This window comes from Siniperca chuatsi, linkage group LG6, assembly GCF_020085105.1.
Source record: "Siniperca chuatsi isolate FFG_IHB_CAS linkage group LG6, ASM2008510v1, whole genome shotgun sequence".
Taxonomy (NCBI): Eukaryota; Metazoa; Chordata; class Actinopteri; order Centrarchiformes; family Sinipercidae; genus Siniperca; species Siniperca chuatsi.
This window is the reverse complement of record NC_058047.1, coordinates 8809437-8833039: the sequence shown is the minus strand read 5'-3', so window position 1 is coordinate 8833039 and position 23603 is coordinate 8809437. Positions and strand designations below refer to the sequence as shown.

The window sequence follows — 23603 nt, the reverse complement described above, 5'->3', positions numbered from 1 at the left end:
GGGCAAATTTTCACTCTCAAAATTTGGACACTCAAACAAAATGGCAGACAGTAAACATAGTGCACTATATACTAAATTGGGGGTGATTTTGGACTCATCCATACAGTAGTGCAATCCTAAGAGCTCTGATGAAGGTTCGCAGGGACTGAAAAGTTTGATGTACTGATTCAGTAATGTCTTAAATGCAGAGAAAGTAGTTTTAGCAGGCTTAAAGAAATGTATCTGACATGACCACACCTACAGTATGTAGTTAATGTAAAAAAAAAAAAAAATCATGACTACAGTGTTATGGCTGTTACCCGGCTGTATGGGTCTCTGGAGAGCAGCGATTGGGCTTTCCAGTAATGGGTTAAAGTAGTGCAACACACCTCAAAGAGATGCTTCTCTGTACTGCTGACACAGCTCATGGAAATGTCTCACACACATACATACATGCAAGAATACACATTCATGCCCATGTGCATATGCTCCCTCTTTTGTGTACACATAGACACAAAAACACATTACAAAGACAATCCATAGCCATAGTCATATGGATCGTATCTGCACTTAACTGTATACTGCTCTGTCCTGTGTCAGACCCTCAGAACCTACTTCATTTGTGGGTCAAACGAACTGTAAAAATACCCAAGTAATTGTCTAAAAGGGCTGTATGTGTTCAAAGAGAAAATAGGCTATCAACCCCTTGGCTTAAAACCTACTTTGGTTGTTCACCAATCAAAGGAATATTTCCAGATGGGGGAGTGAAAAAATACGGAACAAGTGCACAGAAGCCTGGGGTGTTGCCTTGCCACATGCCTGTTGTGGACCTCAAACCAATTAGGCCTTAATTGAGTGTCAGAGAGAAAGGGGGCCATTCGGCTGAGCCTCTTTCACTCTGTTAGCCAGAGACAAGTATGCTTTGTGACACACGTACTGACTGATCTGGAGGCATTTCGTTCATCCAACCCACTTAGGAAAAGGCTGCCCCAGGTCCCTTTCAAAGGCTCATGTGCATCTCACGTTTTCTCCCACAAACAAGTGAACAAATGGGTTTTGCCATGCAAATGATTGGGTTAATGGTTTTGGATGAATATCAGTTTCTGCCCTATAAATATGTGGGTTAATGGTTCTTTTCCCTCCTGCGAACAAGCAGAATAAAGGGTTACAATCGACAAGCTCTTTGATGGCACCTTTCAACACCAACAGCGTGGAAATTTGTCACCATCAAGTTTGGGTGACCCAGTTGTTCTGTCTCCAATCAACAAGAAACAACAATGGTGAAAGGTTGTGTGAGGTAATGTGATGGTCTTTAATTAGAGGGTTGAACATGGCTGCAGAAGATGGGCTAGTTAACTGCACTCAGATTTTTCTTGTTGGATTTTATTTGGGTCTTCTGGACAGAGATGTGGTCCCAGTGAATCAGATGTGAGCAATGTGGCTGCTTAGCAACCAATTCAGCTGCTGGTGAATGAAAACGAAATGAAAAGGTATAGAGAGGGGGAGATTTAGAGAAGCTGCTCCTTAAAATACATAGGCAGGCATGTTCAAGCAAGTTTAGCATAATTTCAGTTTATAGAGGGATGTGTTGACGTCAACTGTAGATTTACTTAGAAATGAGTTGGGGCTGTCCATGAATGCTAAAGAGATGATACAGAAAACTGAGGTTTAAAGAGATATTGAATTTAATATTTTGGGTTAAATGCCCTAAAAACATTTCTTCAATCAGCTTCTTACTATGAGTGCTGGGGTCCTTCATGAACACACAATTTTCTGCCAAAGTTAGAAAAGTATAAATATAAAATATAAATATTTTTGTCCGGAAGGATTTGTGTTTAGTGTAATCAATATTATATATTGATAGTATATTTCCTTTTGTACAGACACTTGACAGAACAACCCCAGGACCATAATTTTAGTCACAGAGCAGGTCATAAAATACGTTACAGTAACAATGTTAAAAATACCAACTTACCACATGGTAGGCAATCTTCTTAGTGACCTCTAGGGTGGGAAATAACTTCAGCAGGTGCACAGTCACACAAAACATGATTTATTGCATATGTTCTATGACAGTCCAGGATCAGGGCTATCCCACCCTGATGAAGGCATTATAGTGTAAATACAATGTAAACGCTTGTTGAATAAAGCATGGTATTTACTGTAGGTACATGGTATATAAGAGTTGTGCAACTCAAAACAGATCAAACTCAAACAATAACAAATTGATCCAAATCCTAGAAATCTTGATCTTACTCATCCTCACTTTATCTCTATCACCTGATTTGTAATATGAAAAACTCCCGACTACTCATGGAGTCACATCACTGGGAAATTCCTGCTCTGAAATGAAATATTGCCAGGTGTCTGATGATATATACAACATCTCTGTCTGAGATAAATGGGGTGAGAGAGCAGAGATGCATGTTATCCCAAACCCTCTCAGAGGCCTTCAGCACAGAAAGGGCCCCAAGAGAGGGTCCCAGGGGTCAGCACAGCTTCTGTCTACATGCCTCGCTCTGTTTGCTCTGCTCTGTTCCACCTGCTGCTACAGATACCCCCAAATAAATGTTGATGACATCGGTTTCTCTACAACTGAGCTGCATTTGAGCCAAGATTACAGATTATAGGGAGAGAGAGGCTTCACATTCCCGGAGAACCCAAATCTATCCAACTTGCAGTGCTGTGATGCCTGGCAAGCCAAGCCAAGTTTTTTTTTTTGTCTTACCCCCAGTTTCCTAAAAGAAGGAGCACTGCCAATGCAGCATGCACATGCTGCTCCAAACCAGCAAAGGCGGATTTTCCTCATTTTCTTTGTGGTCGTGGAGTTTTGTAGTGAACTTGCCACAATCTGACCTTTACCCCAGATGTTAAGGCCTTCAAAGCCAACGTGGATAAACATCAGTAGCTAAAGCCCTTCACGATTGCTGCACAAATTAATGCCAGGCGATCAATGAAGGATTTACATTGTCAAGCTGCTAAATCTTTCTCCTGATTCCCATTAACAGGGTTGATGGCAACAGCCGGAGCATGAACAGTGATGTTAGTACATAGACTCACACACACACACACACACACACACACACACACACACACACACACACACACGCTTGTCTTTTAGGTCAATTTGTCAGTTCACTGATGGCTGGGTTGATAAGACTGTTCTGTGCAAAATTCACGAGTGAATGCAATAAGGTCACATAATACATGTAGCACAGTAACAGTAGTTTGTAAACAAGCTAAACTTTTTATAGAGCGCCAGTGGATGACAAACATCTCCCACAGAGTGATTTCAGTACATCTGGTTTGGTTTACCCAAATTCTAACCGTTGTGTTTTGGGAGAGTGGAGAGGATTTAGGTAAATTATACTTGTGACTTAATTTTGCAGTTTTCTTACTGTGGTGGATAACCACAGCTAACCAGTGATGAGCACATCACATTTACTTTTCAGGAGAAAAAACCCTCCTGGGCTGGGTTACTAAACTTACTGCTGATACACATGTTGATGTTTCTTGAAGAACCTTAAAGCTGCACTAATCAATATTTTTATATTACCAGTTTTTCAAACGACACTGTGTAATGTGAGAGGTGTTACTTATAGTAAAGAACACAGAATTATCACTCAACTCTGCAGTTTCCCTCAGCTCTACAATGTGTTTTAGTATCTTTCAGCTCATTTGGTTTTCCTGCCCACAACTTTATTGTTTTGGCTCATCAACCTTGTTTCCAGATGCAGCAGGCAGCTGTTTTCAGGGCCAGATATTTTCCTCAGGATCAGGTGGAGAGCAAAAACAGAGCCAAACGGAGAGTTAGTATTGGATTTATAGTCATCAGATAGCCAGAAACACGACTCCAAGACTTGAAATAATACCTAAAGCACAGTTGCATTATTAATTGTGACATGATTTGTTGTAAATAGGCTAAACTATGCAAAGCCACTGCCATGGTCCTTTAAAGCCAGGGATTAAAGTTCTACCTGTAACCTCTCAGTCACCAGAACAGAGCTGTGGTTCAGCTTTTCCTTTCTACTCCTCTTCCAGACTGTCCTCTTTGCCTCCTCAGTTGTTTTCTCCTCCTCTTTCCACAACCCAGAGGAGCTTCAATCACTTCCAGATGGCAACAGCATCCAGCCTAAAGATAAATCAGTCAGGACATGTAGGTTTGTTTTTGAAGGAAGTTGTAATACCAGACAGATATTTCCTGGGAGGCGAGGAAGCTTTCTGTGGAAGTGTTTGTGCTGCCATTTCCAGATGAATGGATTCAGGCTGAGATGGGGATGAGGACCAGGGGAGAGAGAAAGAAATGAATTAAATGAAAGGTAGTTCAATTCTTATAATATATAAATTCTTATGTATATAGTCATATGCACATTTCTGTATACCATTAGATGTATTTGTTATGGATTAATCAGCGTTTGTTTAATATATGTTCTCAGTTTTCATTTCATATCTGTACTTTTGCAGCAACAATGGCTATTATACATTCATGCAAATAAGCCATGTTTGATCCTGAATTTGAGATGTTTCACAACCTAATATGGATTATTTAAGATTACAGAACAAATTTTTACAACACATATGACCACTAAGAAAACATATTTTGGGCCATGGCAAAGTTCATGGCTTTGAACAAAATCATTTGTGCCAGGAACATTCAACAGCTCATACGGTTAATATGCGTAATCTTATTTTTCAACCGAGTCAGTCTTTCTCCACTAATGAACAAAAGCTCAAGCTTAAGAACAAGATTACTGCATTTCACAGATACTTAATTTGTTTACACCATCTCGCTGGCAAAGTGTTGGGAGAATTTCAAAGACCCAATCTCCCTTTTCATTATTGTCTAAATAAGATATAGGATAAATAAGATACAGTATATTCCTCAAAGTTAGTCTTAAACTGCTCATTCCTTATTGGTAATGTTTCTTTCTGGGATGGTCACCCACCTCTCCAGTGGCGTAAGGTAGTTACGACGGGCCCCAGTGCACGTTAGTTACTAGTTATGAAGTACACACACACACACACACACACACACACACACACACACACACACACACACACACCATTAGCCGTATATATATTTTACCAATCATGAATTGGATTTTACAGTTGAATGAGTTACTTAGGCTACTGTATTGGGAAAGTAGAGAGGTCAAAGAGAAAGCTATCAGAACCATGGATAGCACCTAAACTAGCTTCTGTATATCATATCGTCTCGTCACATGATCAAATAGAGACTTGACATTGGACAACATCAACATACATATTACGCAGCAATCATCACTGCATATCTGTATATGACAAAAAAAACAAAGAAAATAAGAAAATATTCATTAATTGAATTGTTTATTATTGTTTATTTATAGTTTAGCATAAGACTCATTCCCCCAAAAAGCACCACAGAGCGCCACTGGAAGTCATTCCTACATGTGGCCATCAAACTCTTTTACTCCTCCCTCTAAGTGTTAGTCTATATGACCCTAAGTCATTACCGGTAAATCCACTTTGTACTTTACACTTATTTTAATTTTATACTTATATCCACTTGGTACTTAATTTATCTTGCCTGTATTATAGTGTATTATATTCTGATTTGCTTAGAACTTCTATTCCTGTGTGCACTGATGTCATAGTGAGCAGCTGTAACAAGTTTCCCCTCGGGGATCAATAAAGTATTTCTGATTCTGATTTATGTAGAATAAGCATATCATTTTGTTATAGTACTGACTATACTGACTATTTTACCAAAAAAAAAGAAAAGAAAAAGAAAACCATGACAGAGATGGGTTTGTCTTTTCAAGGGGATATATTGCAAATGGTACAACTTTGAAGTGAATGTGTGCTCATCTTTGACCACAGGTGAATTTACAAGGTGACATTAACTTGCAAGCACTGTTTTTGCTTGACATGTTGTTGGAGGACTTACTCTCACCCATTGGCCCCACTGCAACCACACTATGTGTATTTATGCCCCTGCACCTCTCACTTTTTAGATTGAAGCTCAATCTTTCCTTGGTGATGCTAATTTGTCACAGCTGAGAGATCAGCAGAGCACCAAAGAACTTTCACATGTGCAGCAATTCTCCTTTAGGCTGTCTTATCTCACCACCCCATGTTAAGCTGCTGGTTTGAAGACCAGGAAGCAGGTACTGAGGTCTGCTGCCGGGGGCTTCTGGGGGAATCTGGTTCACTTGATTAGACATAGCATCACTCTGGAAGCTTGGTTTAGATTTTGGATCTTTTTGATCATGAGCAGGATACAATCTGCGTCTTAATTTGAAACACTCGTGTCTGATAGATTTCAGGTTGGGATCCTTGAAGTCATTATCACCTTACAGAAGACCAACCTCTTAACACAGCTCAGAAAATATAATCCTGAGCTCCCAAACTATATCCATAACCAGAAACATGACTTCTGCCCCTCTCTGTGGTGTTTCCCTCTCTCTATTACCATATCTAACCCTAGCATGGCATCAGGCCTGTGCTTTCAGCCAGCAGCTCTCTGCACCATCATGCCCTTCTATGGCAAATACAAGAGACCCAGCCCAGAGGGCCTTTAAGGATACAGCTTCCTTGCCATCACAGAAATAGCCAGCCTGCTGAGTTCCATAAGTGGTTCTTTTCTGTCTCCTTCTGGCTGCAAAATGCAAATACATCAGTATGACATATTGATCACAGATTGATTTATAATCATACACTTATAATGTCATTTTATAATGTCATGTAAAGTTCATGGGCATCAAAGTTTCTCGGTCACTAGCATTTTTTGATTAACCACAGGTCAGTTTAGTGTGATTGTTTTTTCAAAGCAAGCACAGGTTGAGTTTAACTGCTGCAAAATAGCAGCTATTGTCCCTTAAGATCTACCCAACACAGTTGATTCAAAACCAAAGGGACACTTTTTTATTTTTAAATCAATTTACTCATTCGCTATTTTCACTAATTGGGAAAGTGATAATGTCAATTACATGTAGACATACATGTATTTTGTCATTTACAGTAAAGGATATTTTTATTTTTACATTCATGAGTATCAGTCAATGTTAGCCTACACATTTAATATAGATACCTTTGTCAATTGCCACTGCAATAAAAGTAAAGTAGAATCATGTTCTGTCTAATGCACAATCAATTAAATATAAAAGTCTACATAAAACTGCAATGGGAATCAGTTCTACAGTGTACAGTACTTGAAACATCTAACTTCCTGATGATCTCAAATGCGCCACATCCCTAGCCACTTTCAAATCTAAATTAAAAAGTTGTACTCCTGTGCCTTTGATTGGTTTCTCCACTGCACTTTCATTTGTTGCATTTGGGGCAACTTACAACTTATTATTGCACTGCAACTGTCATTTTATGTATTTTATTTCATTTCATCAAATTTTTTAAATGCCCCCCAAGAAATTACATTTGTATTGCTTATTATTTTTAAATGTGATTCTAATGCTCTAATCTTTGCTTATGTAAATCAGAATCAGAATCAGAAATACTTTATTGATCCCCGAAGGGAAACTCTTTGTTACAGTAGCTCGCCTTTACGTCAGTGCACACAGGAGAAAGTACTAGCAAAAAATTTGATACACTATAGAACACTATAAAAACAGGGCAGAATAAATAGAGTAAAGCACTTTGAATTGCATCTGTGTTTAAAATGTGCTATATAATTATAGCTGCCTTGCCTTATTGAATAATTCATGGTTCATGGTTCATGGTTACTGTGAAGTGACCTCTTCAGTTTGTCAAATGTGACACATTTTGAATGTACAATTACACAATATAACATTTGTCCTGAAAGCTGCATTTCTAACACTTCACTATTATATTATGATCTGAGCAGAACATTTTTTAACTAATGCCCATTAAGCCTCAGTTCCACCAGGAGTGCATACGGTTTAGTTTAAACTTCAGTTATAGTGACCTCTAGTGGCTTTAAGTGATCTCTACAATACAAAACACAATAACTAAGTGTCTGCTGAACATTAAATTAAATTGTAGCTTACAAGGACACGGCAGTCGTGTTGAAGACACTGTGTGACTTGTTCCAGACAACATGTGGTTATACCTTTCTTAAACAGCTAAATTAAAGACAAAACAGACCTAAAACCCAATTTAAAAAATAGTAAGAACTCATATGTATATGTTTGTTTATGTAACCGCCATTGGTCATGCAGTACATGCACATAGGCCTATACCTGGAGACTGATGTCATTCTGATGTATTTGCTTCTTGCAGCCACAAGGTGTCAGAATATAGCTGCAGTTTAGGAGGGTTTTGTGTATGTATATATCTACTTCAATGTATAATATATTTATTTTCTAATGTTTTGTGATGATGAACATGCCCACTGCATAATACAGAACATATATATAAAGAATTAGTAATGATGCTATTTAAAGGTGAGGTATGTGATTCTAATCCAGTACACGTCTTTTTGTCAAATTCAGCAAATATCTCCTCACGGTCCACTAGCTGTCCTTTTCTGTTTGTGCGCTGAAAAAAACTCAGGTGTTTGTACACAGCCCTGGCTCTGTAAACGGGAAATAAACAAAGTGACTCGGACCGAGCCACACGACACTATTCCAGCCATGATTTCTGTGTCAGGTGATGTTAAATGACTTGCCCATGGACATTCAGCTTACTTTCTAGTTTGCCAAGATATGCTGTTGTTGTGATGTTAGCTATAGTAGCAGGAGAGTTGTGAGTATCGCTGTCTGGAGCACACAACCTAACTAACACTAGTTGTAATATTTGCTGTGTCATTGTTCGCTCTACATCATGGTATTTGTCATGGTATTGGATTTCTCCAGAATCGCATACCCCACCTCTAAGTATGTACAGATTTAAGTTAACATACTGAAAATCATTTTACATGATTATGTGTGTTTATGTTGTGGTTCATTAATTTTATCCTATGGTTTTATCACATCTTGCGACTGTTTATGGAGCAATGTCACAACGAAACAGAGCCAAAAAGATAGCGACGTGCTTAAAGGGTAAATCTTGAAATGCACTTAACAAACGCCTCTGGTCCTCTTGAAGAAAAAGGGTTGAAATCTTCAAACATGCTAAAGAGGAAACTTCAGGCACTCATGCATAGGGGAGCAAAAGTATTTAGAGTTTTGATAAAAAGCCCTTATTGGTTGCATGGTTTGTTCATGACAATTAAAAAAAAAACCTTGACAGGTCTTCATCAGGGTTTCAAATGAAGAGACAATACCCTGACCCTTTTATACATATATTCAGGGGTGTGTCCTAATTGGGTATTTGGGACAACAGGTGGGAGAGAATGACTGATTCAGGGATTTCTTCCCCATGATTTCACAAACCAAACACATGAAAACTCCAAGAAACAAACCCTCAGTTCATAGTAAAGGAGGCCATTACACAAACACTCACAATAAACACTTTATTTTCACCATGAAAAATAGACACAATATCTCAATATACAATAACAATTTCTGTCAACCATGTTTCAATATTTTTAGAACTTTTAATTTGTCTTCCTCTGGTTTCAAATATATATTATTTTGTTTTTTATTTACACCAGACAGCAGGTGTTTATGTTAATGGCCAATAACAGAAAAATCACATTTCTCACAAACTGTAACAGAGTCTCAGATACATTACAGCACAAAGTACAAAAAGACATTCTTTTGGTTGGTGGATGAGTTAGTCCATGCAGATGTTGTTGTGCAAGCTGCCTACAAATGCAGTAAATTCTCAAAATCACCCGAAATTACTCACAGACATCTGTTTTCATCATTACCTGGTTTCATTTAGCCACACCAATAGCTTTGAAGGGACAGCCAAAGTTTGCCTTCACTTCACAGTCTAACATGCTTTGAGGAAACCAAAACTGTGCAGATTATGGGCCTTTTCTCTCTCTCTCTTTCTGTGTATTTATTCTCTTTGAACCTCTTCCATGTTTCACTAAACATGTGGCCGTATTAAGTCAGCAGAGAATGAAAGACAACTTGTTTTCTATATTACGGTGGGAGCAAATGAGTGAATGTAGGCACACGCAGCATTTCCACATGTTTTTTATATGCATCTAAGGTATGGCCATCGGTGAAACATGCTTTATGTATAGGATGTTTGAAGCCACAAGATGCCTACCTCTTCTATTGCTTCCTTCCTGATGGCTAATATACTGCTTGTACAGTCTGCCTGCTGCCCTCTCTGAGCATTAACTGTACATTATTCCACTAGCCTAACCTCCATTGAAAATATGTGAGTTCAATGTTCTCAGCAGGTGCTCCTGCATCAGTAACTGATTGCAGAGGAGCAGTGTGGCACAGTAGAGTCTGGGTTTTAAAGCCCCATAAAGAAAGAAAGAAATGCCTATAAACAAGGCTTGTGCCCTCCTGATGTCTTTTACCCCAGAACACAATAGCAGCATTGATGAATATCAATTTGCAATTATTCATGAGTCGAGGTATTTTTACATTTTCCTACTCCACACCTCTCTATGTCTGAAGGAACATATGCAAATCCACTTTGGTAAACGCTGAATCATGACGCAGTCCACGACACAACGGATGGTGCACATTTTCATTTAAATGCGGTCTGTGTGAGAGTCACGGGCGGGTTGACTCTTGTGGCTGAGCTGTGAGTTGCCTTGTGCACTGAGCAGTTCTAAACTGAGGCAGGTACAGCGGAGAAAAGTCAGGCATTGCAGCTGACTGCAGCTTGCTCAAGTCCTCAGGGCCGAGCAAAGGGTGCGACGCCACAGAACAGTCCTCTCTGTTCAAAACTACATTTTTAAGCAGCTCAATTTTTGTCTCCTCTTCTCTCTGCTCCTCGTCTTCCTCGCTTTCCTCATCCTCCGCTGGACAGTCCATTCCTAGATAATACAAGTCCTTCTCTTCTCTCACCTCCTCTTCGTCTTCTTGCTCTGATGTTTCAGAAAGCACCTCCACAGAGTTGTAAGAGCAGGAGCGCCGCGGGTCGTCCAGCTCCCACAGGCCACCGGGGAAAGATCCAGAAATGTCTGAGTTGTTGGCAGAGAAATTGCCCTCATCGCTGGAGCTGCTGCCACTACCATCCTTGTAGTGGAGATGAATGGGCTGCTGCTCCTGCTTCGGATCAGAGAGCAGCACAGTGGCGTATGTGACTGAAGACTGGGCAGAGCTGTCTGTGCTGCCTGGGGGCTGGTCTGCTGGGGGGTCGACTAACAGTAACTGATCTATTCTTGGGCTTGAACTGGTTAAAGCATCCAGATTAAGTACAAAGGAAGGAGCTCCATCCAGGAGCACTTCATTCTCCATGGGTTGGGCTTGGTCGACCTCTGAGTCAAACCCTGGCGGTAGGGAGATAGATAAGGCAGTGGCTGGGGCGGGAGTTAGGGACACAAGTGGGGCTTGGACTGTAGTCAGAGCCGAGAGATCAACCTTGTCCGCTATGACGACTTTGGAAATGTTCTCAGAGGGCAGGAGCAGTGGCCAGGCTGACAGGCCTTCTGGAGGTCGGAACAGGTAGTCAAAGGTGTCAGCCTAGAAAGACATGCAAAAACATATATAAAAAGCAAAGCATTAGCATTAGTTTTCAGTATATGAGCTGATATATAAATAACATATAAACAAGAAAAGACATCACAGAGATTGCAATTATAATGAAAAATGGTTTAAAAGGGAGATGAACTGCATATTTGCTGTTTCTGTATTACTCCCTGAGGGTAGCTTTGCAAACTACTCACATAATATCCCACAGATGTAGAGAGAGAGAACTCGTACATTTGTGGACTACAACAAGTTATAGAATAAATGTGCAGGCATAAAGGAGAACACGTTTCTATTTCTTTATTTATCAAAGTGATAAAAACCACAGAAAGATGACTTGCATAGTTTAAAATGTTTAATCAATCTACAGCACTGCCATATAGTAAAAGCAAGTGTTATAAAACAGAACTTTGTGCAAAGGCATATTGTATTGAACAGATAGTTGAATAGTTCAACATTTTGGGAAATGCACTTATTCGCTTTCTTGCCGAGAGTTGAGATGAGAAGATCAATACCACTCTTGAGTCTGTAAGCTATACAGCTAGGAGATGGTTAGCTTAGCTTAGCATAAAGACTGGAAACGGGGAAACAGCTAGCCTGGCTCTGTCCAAGGGTAACAAAATCCACCAGCCCAGCACCTGTAAAGGTCACTAATTAACTGTTATATTTAACTGTTTTGATCTGTACAAAAAAATGTTTTGGTTTTACTAACCCTAACCCTTCTTCGCCAGGAACAGTGACTTCCTGGAGTCTCTGTGAGGTTGCCAGGCAACCAGCTGGTGAACAAAGCCAAGCTAGCTGTTTCCCCCTGTTTCCAGTCATTATGCTAAGCTCAGCTAACCGGCTGTTGGCTGTACCTTCATATTTAACAGACAGACAGGAGAGTGGCAAGAAAGTGAATAACTAGATTTCTCAAAATGTCGAAGTATTTATTTAAATGACTCCAGGTCTAACATGAAGTGCCAAATGTTGTACACTATATTGCAAATGAATCACATTCAAGAGCAATGAGTGTATAAAATAAGTTTTTGAATGCTTTTAAACTTAACAATTGAAAACAAATAAAATGTTGAACCTGAGTCATCATTTAAGAATAAAATTGCTGTAGTTTAACTTTAATTTTTACCTTTTTGAAGTCTAGTCCTTTTGCCCAGGAGCACTTGTTTGGGTTGGGCACATCCTTCCACACAAACTTTTTCATCCTGTAAAGAAATGCAGCAGATATTTAGGTTTCATCTCCCTGTCTAAAGGCTTTTTTCCTCCCTCCCTCTCCCCACCTTCGATCAGCTAATATCAAGTGTAATTACACCCTTGTGACCTGTTAAATGTCACACTTCTAATTTTTCATGGGCAGTGTCTCTGCTCCCTAAATTAGATTGCACCCCAGAGATTTCCATCATTTATCATTTCTTACAGGTGTCTGGGTAAAAAACTAATTGGATATACACTGACGCCATACGATTAATACCTGGTACAAGATTAAATGTGAAAAAAATGTGTCTTTTGTAAGATAACATATTGCTGTTGTAGTATTAAAACACCCCAAATTCATTCAATATCACGCATTTTACATGATGATGTTCTGGGTGCAGCAAGTTTTGTAACTGAACATTATTCTTGAGCTTAATTCCTGTAAATATGTCTTTGGAGTCGTTTCACCGAACAGGAGCTCTTACTGGTTTTGGGAGAGGACCAGGGTGACAAACAGGACGATGGAGAGGAAGGAGATGATCATCAGCATCATGTAGGCTGCAGGGTCTCCTCTAGTGGCTGTAACTGTTGGAAAACACACATCAGATCTACACTTAATAACACAATGAAAGTTCTGGCATTGTGGCATCGTTAAACACTTTAATGTTGAATATGATACTGATACAACAGCCAGAAAACTGGTGCATAATGGGCATACCTAAAGCGTACACTGGCTCCCCTTCTCCATCAGCAAACACAGGGTACAAGTAGAAGCCACACTCCTCAGAGCCAAAGAAATCACCTGAAATGATCCATCATATCATGTTGGCTGAGTATACTTGCTCTTTTACAGTAGCACACAGTGTTAATTAAAATAATAAAAAGAACAGACAGAGAAGAGATCATGTTACCTCTTAGATAGATGGGACGGTCAGTGTAAGGCAGTCTGGCCCATTTTTCTCCACTTTGGCCTTGGTGATGATCACAGTCCTGTTGCCTCTGCGGAGACCACTGGACCACCATGGACAGAGGTACGGAGCTGTTGTCCAACAGGCTCCAGGACAGAGACACACAGGTGCTGTTGATAGCCAACACACTGAATGAACGCACACAGTGGCCTGCATTGGAGAAAAGAAAAAACTGAGTGAATGCAATGCTTTCAGGTGACTTCTACTCTTGTGGTTCGAGTGTTATTACACACAAAACAAAAACAAAATAAAGTTCACTCCTTGGCATATAATCTCTATGTCTCTGTAACTCTATTGGAGGGATGAAACACCATTCTGCCAAATAATCGATGTTTCTATGATGGTGGTGGAATGTATGTCCAATATTCACTCTATTTTAGCTCTATTTTTGGTCTACTCTAAACTTCTGACACTGGCACCAAACCAGTTGTAATATCCAAAAAGACACTGTGGCAGACAGCATTGCACACGCCCTCAGAATAATTTGAAAGATGTTATAATCAGGTAGGAATTCTGCACATACTGCAATTACGGATTATTTTGGCCATTTGGGGGCAGCAGAAAAAAGTTGTAAACACAACATTGACATCTCATCACCTTTTAAGTTGATGTGATGAATTTGTCAGCAAGTGATGACAATCACCCGTGGGTTTGTCACTATGAGTGACATACATGTAGTCATGTGATCCATTGTTAATATAAAAATATTGATCATAGCTTCTTTAAGTAGCATCCTTTTTCATATGCAGACTGGTAGCAAAGGAAAAACCTGAATAAATGAGCAGAGAAACATAACGAATGCAGATGCTTCCATACAGGGCACAAGAGGTCACTGAATGGTTTGCTGAGTACGATGTGAATCACAAGCTGCAGCCCTCTAACGTCAGCATCAGCTATTGGGCTAATTTATCCTGCTGCACTAAAAACACTAAAAACACAATTTCTCAGAAAATCTATAGGAAAATGTCTAACAAACATCTTCGTGGAAAACTATTTTGATTCTGTCAGTAAGTAGTTTAATGAAAATACTTTTCTCTGAATTATGATTAATGGGAGAGAGACACACAACTGCCACACACACACAAACATCCCACTGTATTACACAGAGAACTGCCATTTAGAAAAAGGAACTCGTTACCGCTCTTGGAGTGCTGCTAATAGTACTTACTACACTAAAGCTAATGGCAGCAGGAACTCAATAAGTGCCTTTATGGGCTTTCCAGAGACACACCTTTTAAGTGTCATACCCAAATGGGTGGCTGTTAATGTCCCTAGCTCTGACGTACATTTTTCTGTCATCTGTTATAAAACATGACAACATGACAAGGTGATTACAGTTCAATGCTCAATAAGTGTAAGCACTGACCATGAATCTGATTGATCTTAACTTCTCTTGTAGATTTGTACATTTTTTTCGCAATGTAATAAAACTGCAAACCCTTTTGAACTCAGCTACAGCTATCAGCATGTTAAAGAATTCAAATCATTGCTGAAGAAACTGTCTGCTCTTTCTTGTGGCAGCTTGAATCTTCATGTCTTAGTCTCATTGCGTTGTTTTAGATTTGTCTTATTTATATTTATGGTTTTAGACAACTCCCGTGTTGCTCCAACAATGACATTAATTGTTTGAATGTTGCTGCAATACTAATGTAATACTGAGAGAGTGGAACTTTATGTCCTAATATTAGAATAGATTCACTGTATGTGTAAAAGAGAATACGGTTAATACTTCCTCTTAATAGGACAAAAGAAATCTAAATAAAACTTATTTTTCTGAGCTCACTCACGTTTGGGCTGCCTCTCCAGTGTCATGTTGATGTTGTTAGTGGAGCTCCCCAGACTATTGTAGGCCTCCACAGTCACAGTTTGGAGAAGTTGGTTCCACTCAAAGCTGTAAGAGGACACCAGCTCGATCTGCTCCCTCATCACCAAGCCACTCGAGGCCTGGTGCTGGACTATAAATCCATCCACACAGTATGAGTGCCCTGATATTTGGAGATTCTGGGGGGAAAAAAGCAGGAAGGCCAACATTTTTAATGGTATGTCTTGGTTATAAGCCTGAAATTGTTTAGATTTTAGTTTCTGTACCTCAAATAGCAGAGTGACATTAGTCTGGTTTCTGTATGGATCATCTTGAAGAATTCTCCAGAAATCAGGGCCACGCTCAGGAGCTGAGGGAGAGACCAATATTGCATCACATGACGGCTTTTACCTGTCTGTTAGTGGAGGAGGAGATGGTATGATGTGTATTGGTGTGCCGTTTCCATTAGAGCTAAAATCAGACGGTCAGATGTGATTTTAAAGGTCACATCATTCATCTAGCTGCATTTGTCAAGGTTTTCATTATCTTAAAAGGTTAGTCTTATATTCAAAATTTTGTTCAAGAGTGAAATTAATGGTGTTCTACTGTACCTCTGCTGTTTTGAGGTGTGGAGTAGACCGATTTGCTCCATTTGCTCCAGTAGCCGGTGCCGTTGGTGTGCATGCAGCGTACTTGTACCACATACACCTGGCACATGACGGAGACTGCAACCTCCGCCCATGGCACCCGCACTGGACTCTGGACCTGCAGGCATGACATTTAGTGCTCATTTTAGATGAAGGAAAATAAAATTAATAGAAAATATCTGTGGAGTATCTGTTTCATCTGTCTATTCACTTAACCCAAGCAAAGAGATACAATTATTTCCTCATCTTTCTCATCATTTTGAGTGAATGTTGGTAAGAGATAGCATTTGTTCAATTTCCAACTGAATTTTTCTATCGGAGGGCAGGAATATGGTCTCATAAAAGATCATGTCAAACTGACCAGTTGAGTCCATGTCAAAGCATCCTGTGTCATTTAAGGAGATATGAGACTTATTTACCAGCTGAGTCCTGAATGACTTCTAATATGTTTGTTCCTGTTGTTCTTGGCAGAAAAACATCTTTCTTACAGGTAGAAGAACATTTTGGAAAGATAATAAAATGTAGCTTGTTGCTTGTTGCTTTTTACAATAATATAAGAGTGAATGAACACTAGGGAGTTGGAGGTGCTCTGTGGTAATCATCCAGTTTCCTAATTACCAAATAATTACATGCAAATTGATATTTAGAGGGTTTGAGGGCATCGTCTATTTACCTCCTGCATTAATTGGTTTTCAATAGATCAATAGTGAAATGCCACTTAGCCAAACTTTCTATCAAAGCCTGTGGTTGGTAAACAATCCAACAGACAAGCTCACCTTCCACTCCGGCTGGGCTCTCACAGCGGATGGTGATGAGACGTACCGAAACTGACACTGGAGCCCCTCGACTGGCAGAGACGGAGGCTCCCATGTGACCATCAGGACCCCACTGCTTCGGCTCACTGCCTTCACGTTTGTGGGTGTGTGGGGTTTCACTGCAGGGGGAACAGCATGGAAGAAGAGTGTGAGTTTGTCTCATGCAAATATGTCTCAACAACAATCTTATGTCATGCCGTTTATACCTCTTCAGTTCTTCTGTGATCAATCACTACTTTAATCTCAATATTTAAAGGTTCTCTTCAAACATACAACTCTCTTCCCTATGAGTATTTAATCTAGCAATGGTTTACTTGGAAGATCAATACCCATTTCTTTAAAACCTGTTGTTTGATTAAGATTTATAAAAATTTATTTAATTTTCAAAAGATGCCATTTAGATATTTCTAGTTAGATCTTCCAGAGAGGAAATTTACATTCTTAAGATATTTCCACATGCTATTTTTATTTCTCTTTCTTTTTTCTTTTATTTTTTATTTTTATTTTAAGTCTCTCATAACACATGAAATAATGATAACTTCCATGACAAGTCATGACAATAAGCATTTCACCTTTGATGGACAAGAAAGTTCCCTTGATGCCATTTCCAATTTCAGTGAGAAATGTAATCAATATTTTGTTCTTAGTGACCTGAATCAATGCATTGTGAATGACTAACATATTATATAACTGCTTTAACAAAACCTAAATGGAAGAAAAACATTTATAAGATATGTTGTAGTGGAAGGAGTGTCATTTCAGCGTATTGTTCTGTGTAGTTGTGATATGTTCCACACATGAATCAGTCTTGCTCACCATGATCTATGGGAGACAGGTAGATGGGTTTAGACCTGATTGGGCCCAGTCGGGATGGTACTTCCAGCCACAGCTTGTAGCAGTTCATCCTCAGAGGCTGGATGGTGCAGGTCTTGTGCCTGGATCGGACCTGCAGGCAAGCAGGCCCCATCTCCCCCACGTTCTTACCCGCTCTCTCCCTCTCCTCCATCACATCACATGGCAGGTCAGCCCACCTGCCGTGAAAAAAATGTAAATAAATCAATGAAGACCTTGAAGATGTTGTCATGTTATTCCTATAGGTCTTTTCTTTCCCTTGCACTGCAGAATTATTTCCTGGGTGTAATACGTGTATGTATATATGTATATAAATAACTGTATATATTGTTTTATTTTATTTTATATGTTACCCTATTCTAATATAAATTGAATTATCTGTTATGTGTGTGGCATGAAGGGACTACAAACTCATTTCTTGGTACAACCTTGTGTTGTAAAATGATAAATTATTACCTGTACCTTGAAATGACAATGGTACAGTATATTAGATGCTCAGTTGCAAACGTTAAAGGCTGATTCCAGTTTCTTACAACTTGGGTCTTATTTTTGTAGTTCTGAACATCATTTCTATTGTTTAAGATAACATAACATTGAGATCTGGGAACAAGGCAACTTGCTGCATTGAAGTCAGACGATACAACAAAGAAGCAGCCAGATTATCAGGCAGGTTGAAAAACAATCCAACAGTTTAGTCAGATTATCAAAACCACTGTATGTGGAGACAAAACTGAAAGTGAGCACATCCAAAATGTCTGTAATAATCACTCATTGCACGGGAAAACTGGGTGTAGGCACAACTACAGCCAGTTGTGCCTGCTGGTGGTGAACCAGGAAGTTGATCTGTAATCTGTGATGGATGTTTACAACAACAACAGTTTGGGGCTTAATTTCTTTCATGTTTAATAAAGTTTTACATTCCCAGATCTCAGCAATTCACTTGGTGAGATCAATGTCAATTAATACCAATTAGAATGATGGCTAAAGCTACGAAAATATGAAATTGTAATAAACCAGAATTATACTTAAAATTACAACTCCTAATACATCTAAAATATACCGTGATGTATTTTTTCCATCTCTATTTAACAGATGGAAAATTGGAGAACATGTAGGCGAGAGGAAAAGCTGGAGTAAAAAAAGTAATTAACAAAGTACAAAGTAATGTTGCACAAGAGGCCTCTGCAGTACATCAGTACATCATCATCAGAAACATAAATATTACAGCATTCTGTCAGTCCCTCGTGGTTTGGGCTACATTTTAAGTGTAGAGACTATCTGTTGTTCTGAGGTGAGAAGTACTTGACTTATAGTTTACTCTTCAAATGTCACTTCACTCTGTGCAGGGTTGGACACAACTATTTCCAGGGTGTGTTCAATACATATGCTGTCTGGTACACTGTGTTCAGTAACTTCCTGGAGTTCTGAGTGTTGATTTAAGGTTTCATTAATAATGCTTGTAAAAAGATATATGCTAAAAGGAGATAGCTACTGTAAAATTTAAATTGCTGCTTTACCTGGATCTGAATTTGGGTTCAGTCCACTGTGTGTTCTTCCAGCTACAGTCCATAGCGTCGATATCACCGTTGGTTTCACAGTTTATATCAATAGAAGCTCCTGAAACATGCAAGGAGAAACACTTATGTTTAGGTAACAATAACAAACTTCACCTGAGATAGCCTCTGTGCACTGGGATTATTTTGGTTCACATTGTTGTGCTGTCACGTCACCACACTCTTTCCCGTCTTTGTCCACTGCAGCAGAAAACTCACACAATAAAGGGACGTGGACTTCCAGCACCTTGGTGAAATGCTGATGTTTGACTTTCACTGCAGTCTTAAAATGTACATAAGTGATGTCTTTCATTCTTTGGACATGTAACAGTAATAGTAATAGCCTTTAACACTGCATAATATTTAGCTTTGCTGATACTGGTTTAAAAAAGCTCACCTTCTACATAGATCTGGCTGTATGGAATGGTCCACTCCTGAGTGCACTGCAGCAGGTCATACATCCGAGTCTCTGAAGGACGCACTGTGATCTGGCTGACCTGTTTTGGGAAAGGGAAAGTCAGATCTATGAAGTTATTTACCCAGACTGTTCTTTTCTAAAAATACACAGGGATGTCATTTAACTTTTTGGAAATGTTCCCAGAAACACACAAAGAGTTTTTTCTCACCCATTGGTTGACTGGGTGGTACTGGCTGCGATGAAGCCGCTGTTCGAAGTTGAGCATCCACATGGCCGTGCTGGAGTTGATGTTGTGGTCGTTGAACACACAGTACACTGTTACGTTCTCCCCTGGTCGCGCCACCACTTTCTCAGGGATGTAGCTCACCGCTGTACACACACACACACACACACACACACTTTTTTTGTTTTTTTACACAAAGCACTTTCAAGGAATGAAGACACATTAAGAAAGGACAAAAAGCTACACGAACATCAAAAGTAATAATAGAGACTTAAAAAAAGACCGCCAGTCTCACCCACAGTTTCCATGTAGGTTTTTACAAAAGAAACTTTTTCAGGGATTTTGAAAAAAAATAAAATGTTCTGAAATGGGTTGGGCGTGAGGGCCGTTATCTAACCACCTCCTCAGATGCAGCTAACCAAGACATCTGTGTTCTGCCAACAAAAACAAAAGAAATGTGACTCATCAGCAAAACAGGTGAACAAAAGAAAACTTTCAAATTAATTGAAAAAGCTGTTTCACGACTCATCATTGTTCAAACTTTGTGAATACTGTGTGTTGGGAGACGAAAGTATTTTACTCCTGATATGCATTAAGAAACTTTCCAAGAGTCATTGTTTTACCTCCCCCAAACCTTTCATTTCATTTACTTTTCTATTACTGTTTTTGGAAGACCGTCATCATCCAAGTTTTTGTAGCTCATTTTGATGAGATGACTCAGAGTTGTCTCACAAACTTTTAACCCCATGACACACGCTGAGACACATTTCAGGGCCACGTTTCCTGATGTGATGCAGAGTAGAAGAGCACCCCTCTGTAAGCAGCAACACATACATATGCATATCTACACAAAATAGTTAAAAACTGAAACAAAAGCAGGTATGCACACAGACCCCTGTTATGACAACACAAAGCACTGCCAGATACAAGACCCAAATGGTCTGTTGTTTAAAGCCCTCAGGCTGATGTAAACCTTTTAATTAGCAGTCTGATGCTGCAGAGCACAAATTAACAACCAGCCAACATGAGCAAATTATAGTCTCTGATGGTGTTAAAAGGATCATTTAGAGTGTGCAAACAATTTTCGCTCTCATACCTCAATTCTCAGTTTCATCATTTTAAAAACTATTGTTAAGAAGTCTTCACATGGATGGCTGCTTCATGTTCAGCTCTTTGAACAGATTTGCTGCTTGTGACATTTTCAAGCCATTGTGTCACACTGTATGATTTGTAGCTGGTCATTAACCTCGAGAACGACCTCTGATTCAGAGTCTATTGACGTTGACCATACTGGAATGAGTTCTTCATTAATAGCTCAGGCTAATGAGCTACACTCGTTTTAATAGTTTAGCATTGACATAAATCTACCTTAGAGATAACTGAAGTCAGTGTTTGAATCTACCACAGTCAGCGATGAATCCTCGTCCGCTGGAGCTCTCAGAGAAAGTGAGAGTTGAATAATCAGGAAATGTTGAAAATGTTAGCTAGCCAAGCTCATTCCAAAAAGGTGAAATTATATAACTTCACTCCTTGATTTTTGGGCCATCAAATACCCGAATTTCCTCTCAGTTCAGCTGTTGCAGTTCTGAAACAACACAGTTAACAATCAAGTTTTTTTCCTTTTGATTTCGTTTCCAGATTTGTGTTGCATTCTTATTTTATGCAACAAAACTGAAAAGAAAAGGGGTAAGTTTAGCTTTTCTGTAATTATTGGTGATCATATTCCAGTTGGATGTTTTATAAATTCAGTCATTATTTGGAAACAAAATTACATCTCACTATAACCAAACAGAGGAGCCAACGTGCAATATTTAAGGCAGACTGACAGACACCAACCACTAACAGAACAAGAAGGACTAGATTTACTGTAAACTTTTTGAGAAAATCTGTATAACTATCACCAAAACCACCCAAAATTGTTAGGACAAGCATAAATCTGTAATCATTTATACTGCATCTCACTGATTTGCTGACTAAAAGAGCAGCAAACAACCTTAAATTTCAGACAGCCTTGGAGTTGGAAGTTGGAGTTGTATTTCAGACCTTTGAGTCAGTCTCTATTGACACAGATAGCTCTGTAAATATTTTCAAGGTTTGTTTTGTTGTCCCTTATCAGTCCTGCACCCAAACTGCAAGTTTTAAATATAATCTGATCAAAACGTTGAATTAAGAGTCTAGAGTCATACTTGTGAGGTTGTACTTAGGGACAGTGGCGCTTTCAGCTAAATGTTAACATCAGCACGCTAACAAGTTTACAATGACAATGCTAACATGGTGTTGTTTAGAAAGTATAATGTTCACCAGCTTAGTCTAGCATGTTAACATGTTAACATTTGCTAATTAGCATTAAACACAAAGTACACTGAGGCTGACTGGAACGTATTTACTTTTGCAGGTATTTTGTCGTACGAAAGTACTGGACAAAATAAACTTTGGCCAGATGATGGCACTAGAGGAAAAGTCAGGAGATCCACAAAGTCATCAGGAGTCATCCTCTGGGCACCATGAATTTTATGGCAATCCATCCAACAGTTGTTGAGATATTTCTGTCTAGACCAAAGTGGTGGACCGACCGACTGACATTGTCACCACTAGAGCCATGCTGCTAGTATGGCCAAAAAAAAAATTATGACAGTTATTTTCTGCTAAATTCAATGAACCCCTGCAGTTCTTCCAAGAAAAGTCATAGACCCCCTGTCGAATTCTGTGGCTCTACAGGGATTTTCAATCAATTCCAAAAAACAGTGCAGGGTTGTACTGAGTGACACATTCACATTACAGAGGGGGAAAAAGCAGCTGCAAAAACCTTCCAGCTTGTCCAAGGTGTGTGAATAAAAAAATAAATTAAAAAAATCATCTTTTATGTCTTTTGTATTACTCTAGTTATGTATCTATCTAACAGTTGAAAGGAAATGGTTCTTACTGTCCAGGTAGATGTGGTGAGGTTCACTCCAGTCGCTCCACACTGGAGGCTTGTCCAGGCTGGAGCAGCGAACCTGGATGGTGTAGTTCAGTCTGGGTTTCAGATCCAGAGACGACCTGGGCTCTCCAGGTGCAGACACCACCTGGAGACAGCAGAGAGAGAAACACACAAACACATCAAACTGGCAGGATAGTTGGGCGTGTTCTTACGTCAACGATGACTGAATCAAATCCATCATCACAACATGACTGTGGTTGCTGTTTGGTGCTTCATCAGCTGTAACTGTTGCCAAAAGACACGACTAGGCTACAGCCAGAATTGGACGTGGCGTGTGTAGACACCTGCAAACTGTGGCAGTTTTCCTCAAAAGACTTTTATATGTGCCAAATTAAAAACCTGACAATTTGTTTTTTAACCAAATGTTGAAAACAAATTGAAGTGTTATCATATGACCATTTTATACATGAGCCCAAAAGTACATGGTGGAGAGGAGGTTGTGTGGCTCAGGTCTGTTTGGCAACACCTGAAGTTGCTCGATGTCCACCCGGATGCATATTCTTCGTAAATATTTATAATTTATCTATAATTTTGTCATCCTGATTGTCCGTACTGTAATTTTACTATGTTGGTCTATTCTGTACACACGACATATATTACTGTGTCCATCCTGGGAGAGAGGATCCCTCCTCTGTTTTGCTTCTTCCATTTATTCCCTGTTGAAGGTGTTTTTTG

The 23603-nt window shown here is 39.4% G+C and overlaps 1 protein-coding gene across 4 annotated transcripts in view; it reads right to left on the bottom strand.

Moving 5' to 3' along the window:
• Positions 1-9374: 9374 nt before the first annotated feature.
• lepr (leptin receptor) overlaps positions 9375-23603 on the bottom strand; it is a 45316-nt gene continuing 31087 nt past the window's right edge. For all 4 annotated transcript variants that reach the window (XM_044200123.1, XM_044200120.1, XM_044200121.1 and 1 more), the window contains 14 exons: positions 22872-23013; positions 19934-20094; positions 19705-19804; positions 19272-19371; positions 17719-17933; positions 16864-17021; positions 16052-16205; positions 15728-15810; positions 15427-15640; positions 13583-13789; positions 13390-13473; positions 13157-13256; positions 12607-12682; positions 9375-11474 (listed from right to left, as the gene is read on the bottom strand). In XM_044200123.1, coding sequence (XP_044056058.1) covers positions 10560-11474; positions 12607-12682; positions 13157-13256; positions 13390-13473; positions 13583-13789; positions 15427-15640; positions 15728-15810; positions 16052-16205; positions 16864-17021; positions 17719-17933; positions 19272-19371; positions 19705-19804; positions 19934-20094; positions 22872-23013 — 2709 coding nt within the window. In that variant the 3' untranslated portion in view covers positions 9375-10559. The remainder of the gene's footprint in view (positions 11475-12606; positions 12683-13156; positions 13257-13389; positions 13474-13582; positions 13790-15426; positions 15641-15727; positions 15811-16051; positions 16206-16863; positions 17022-17718; positions 17934-19271; positions 19372-19704; positions 19805-19933; positions 20095-22871; positions 23014-23603) is intronic.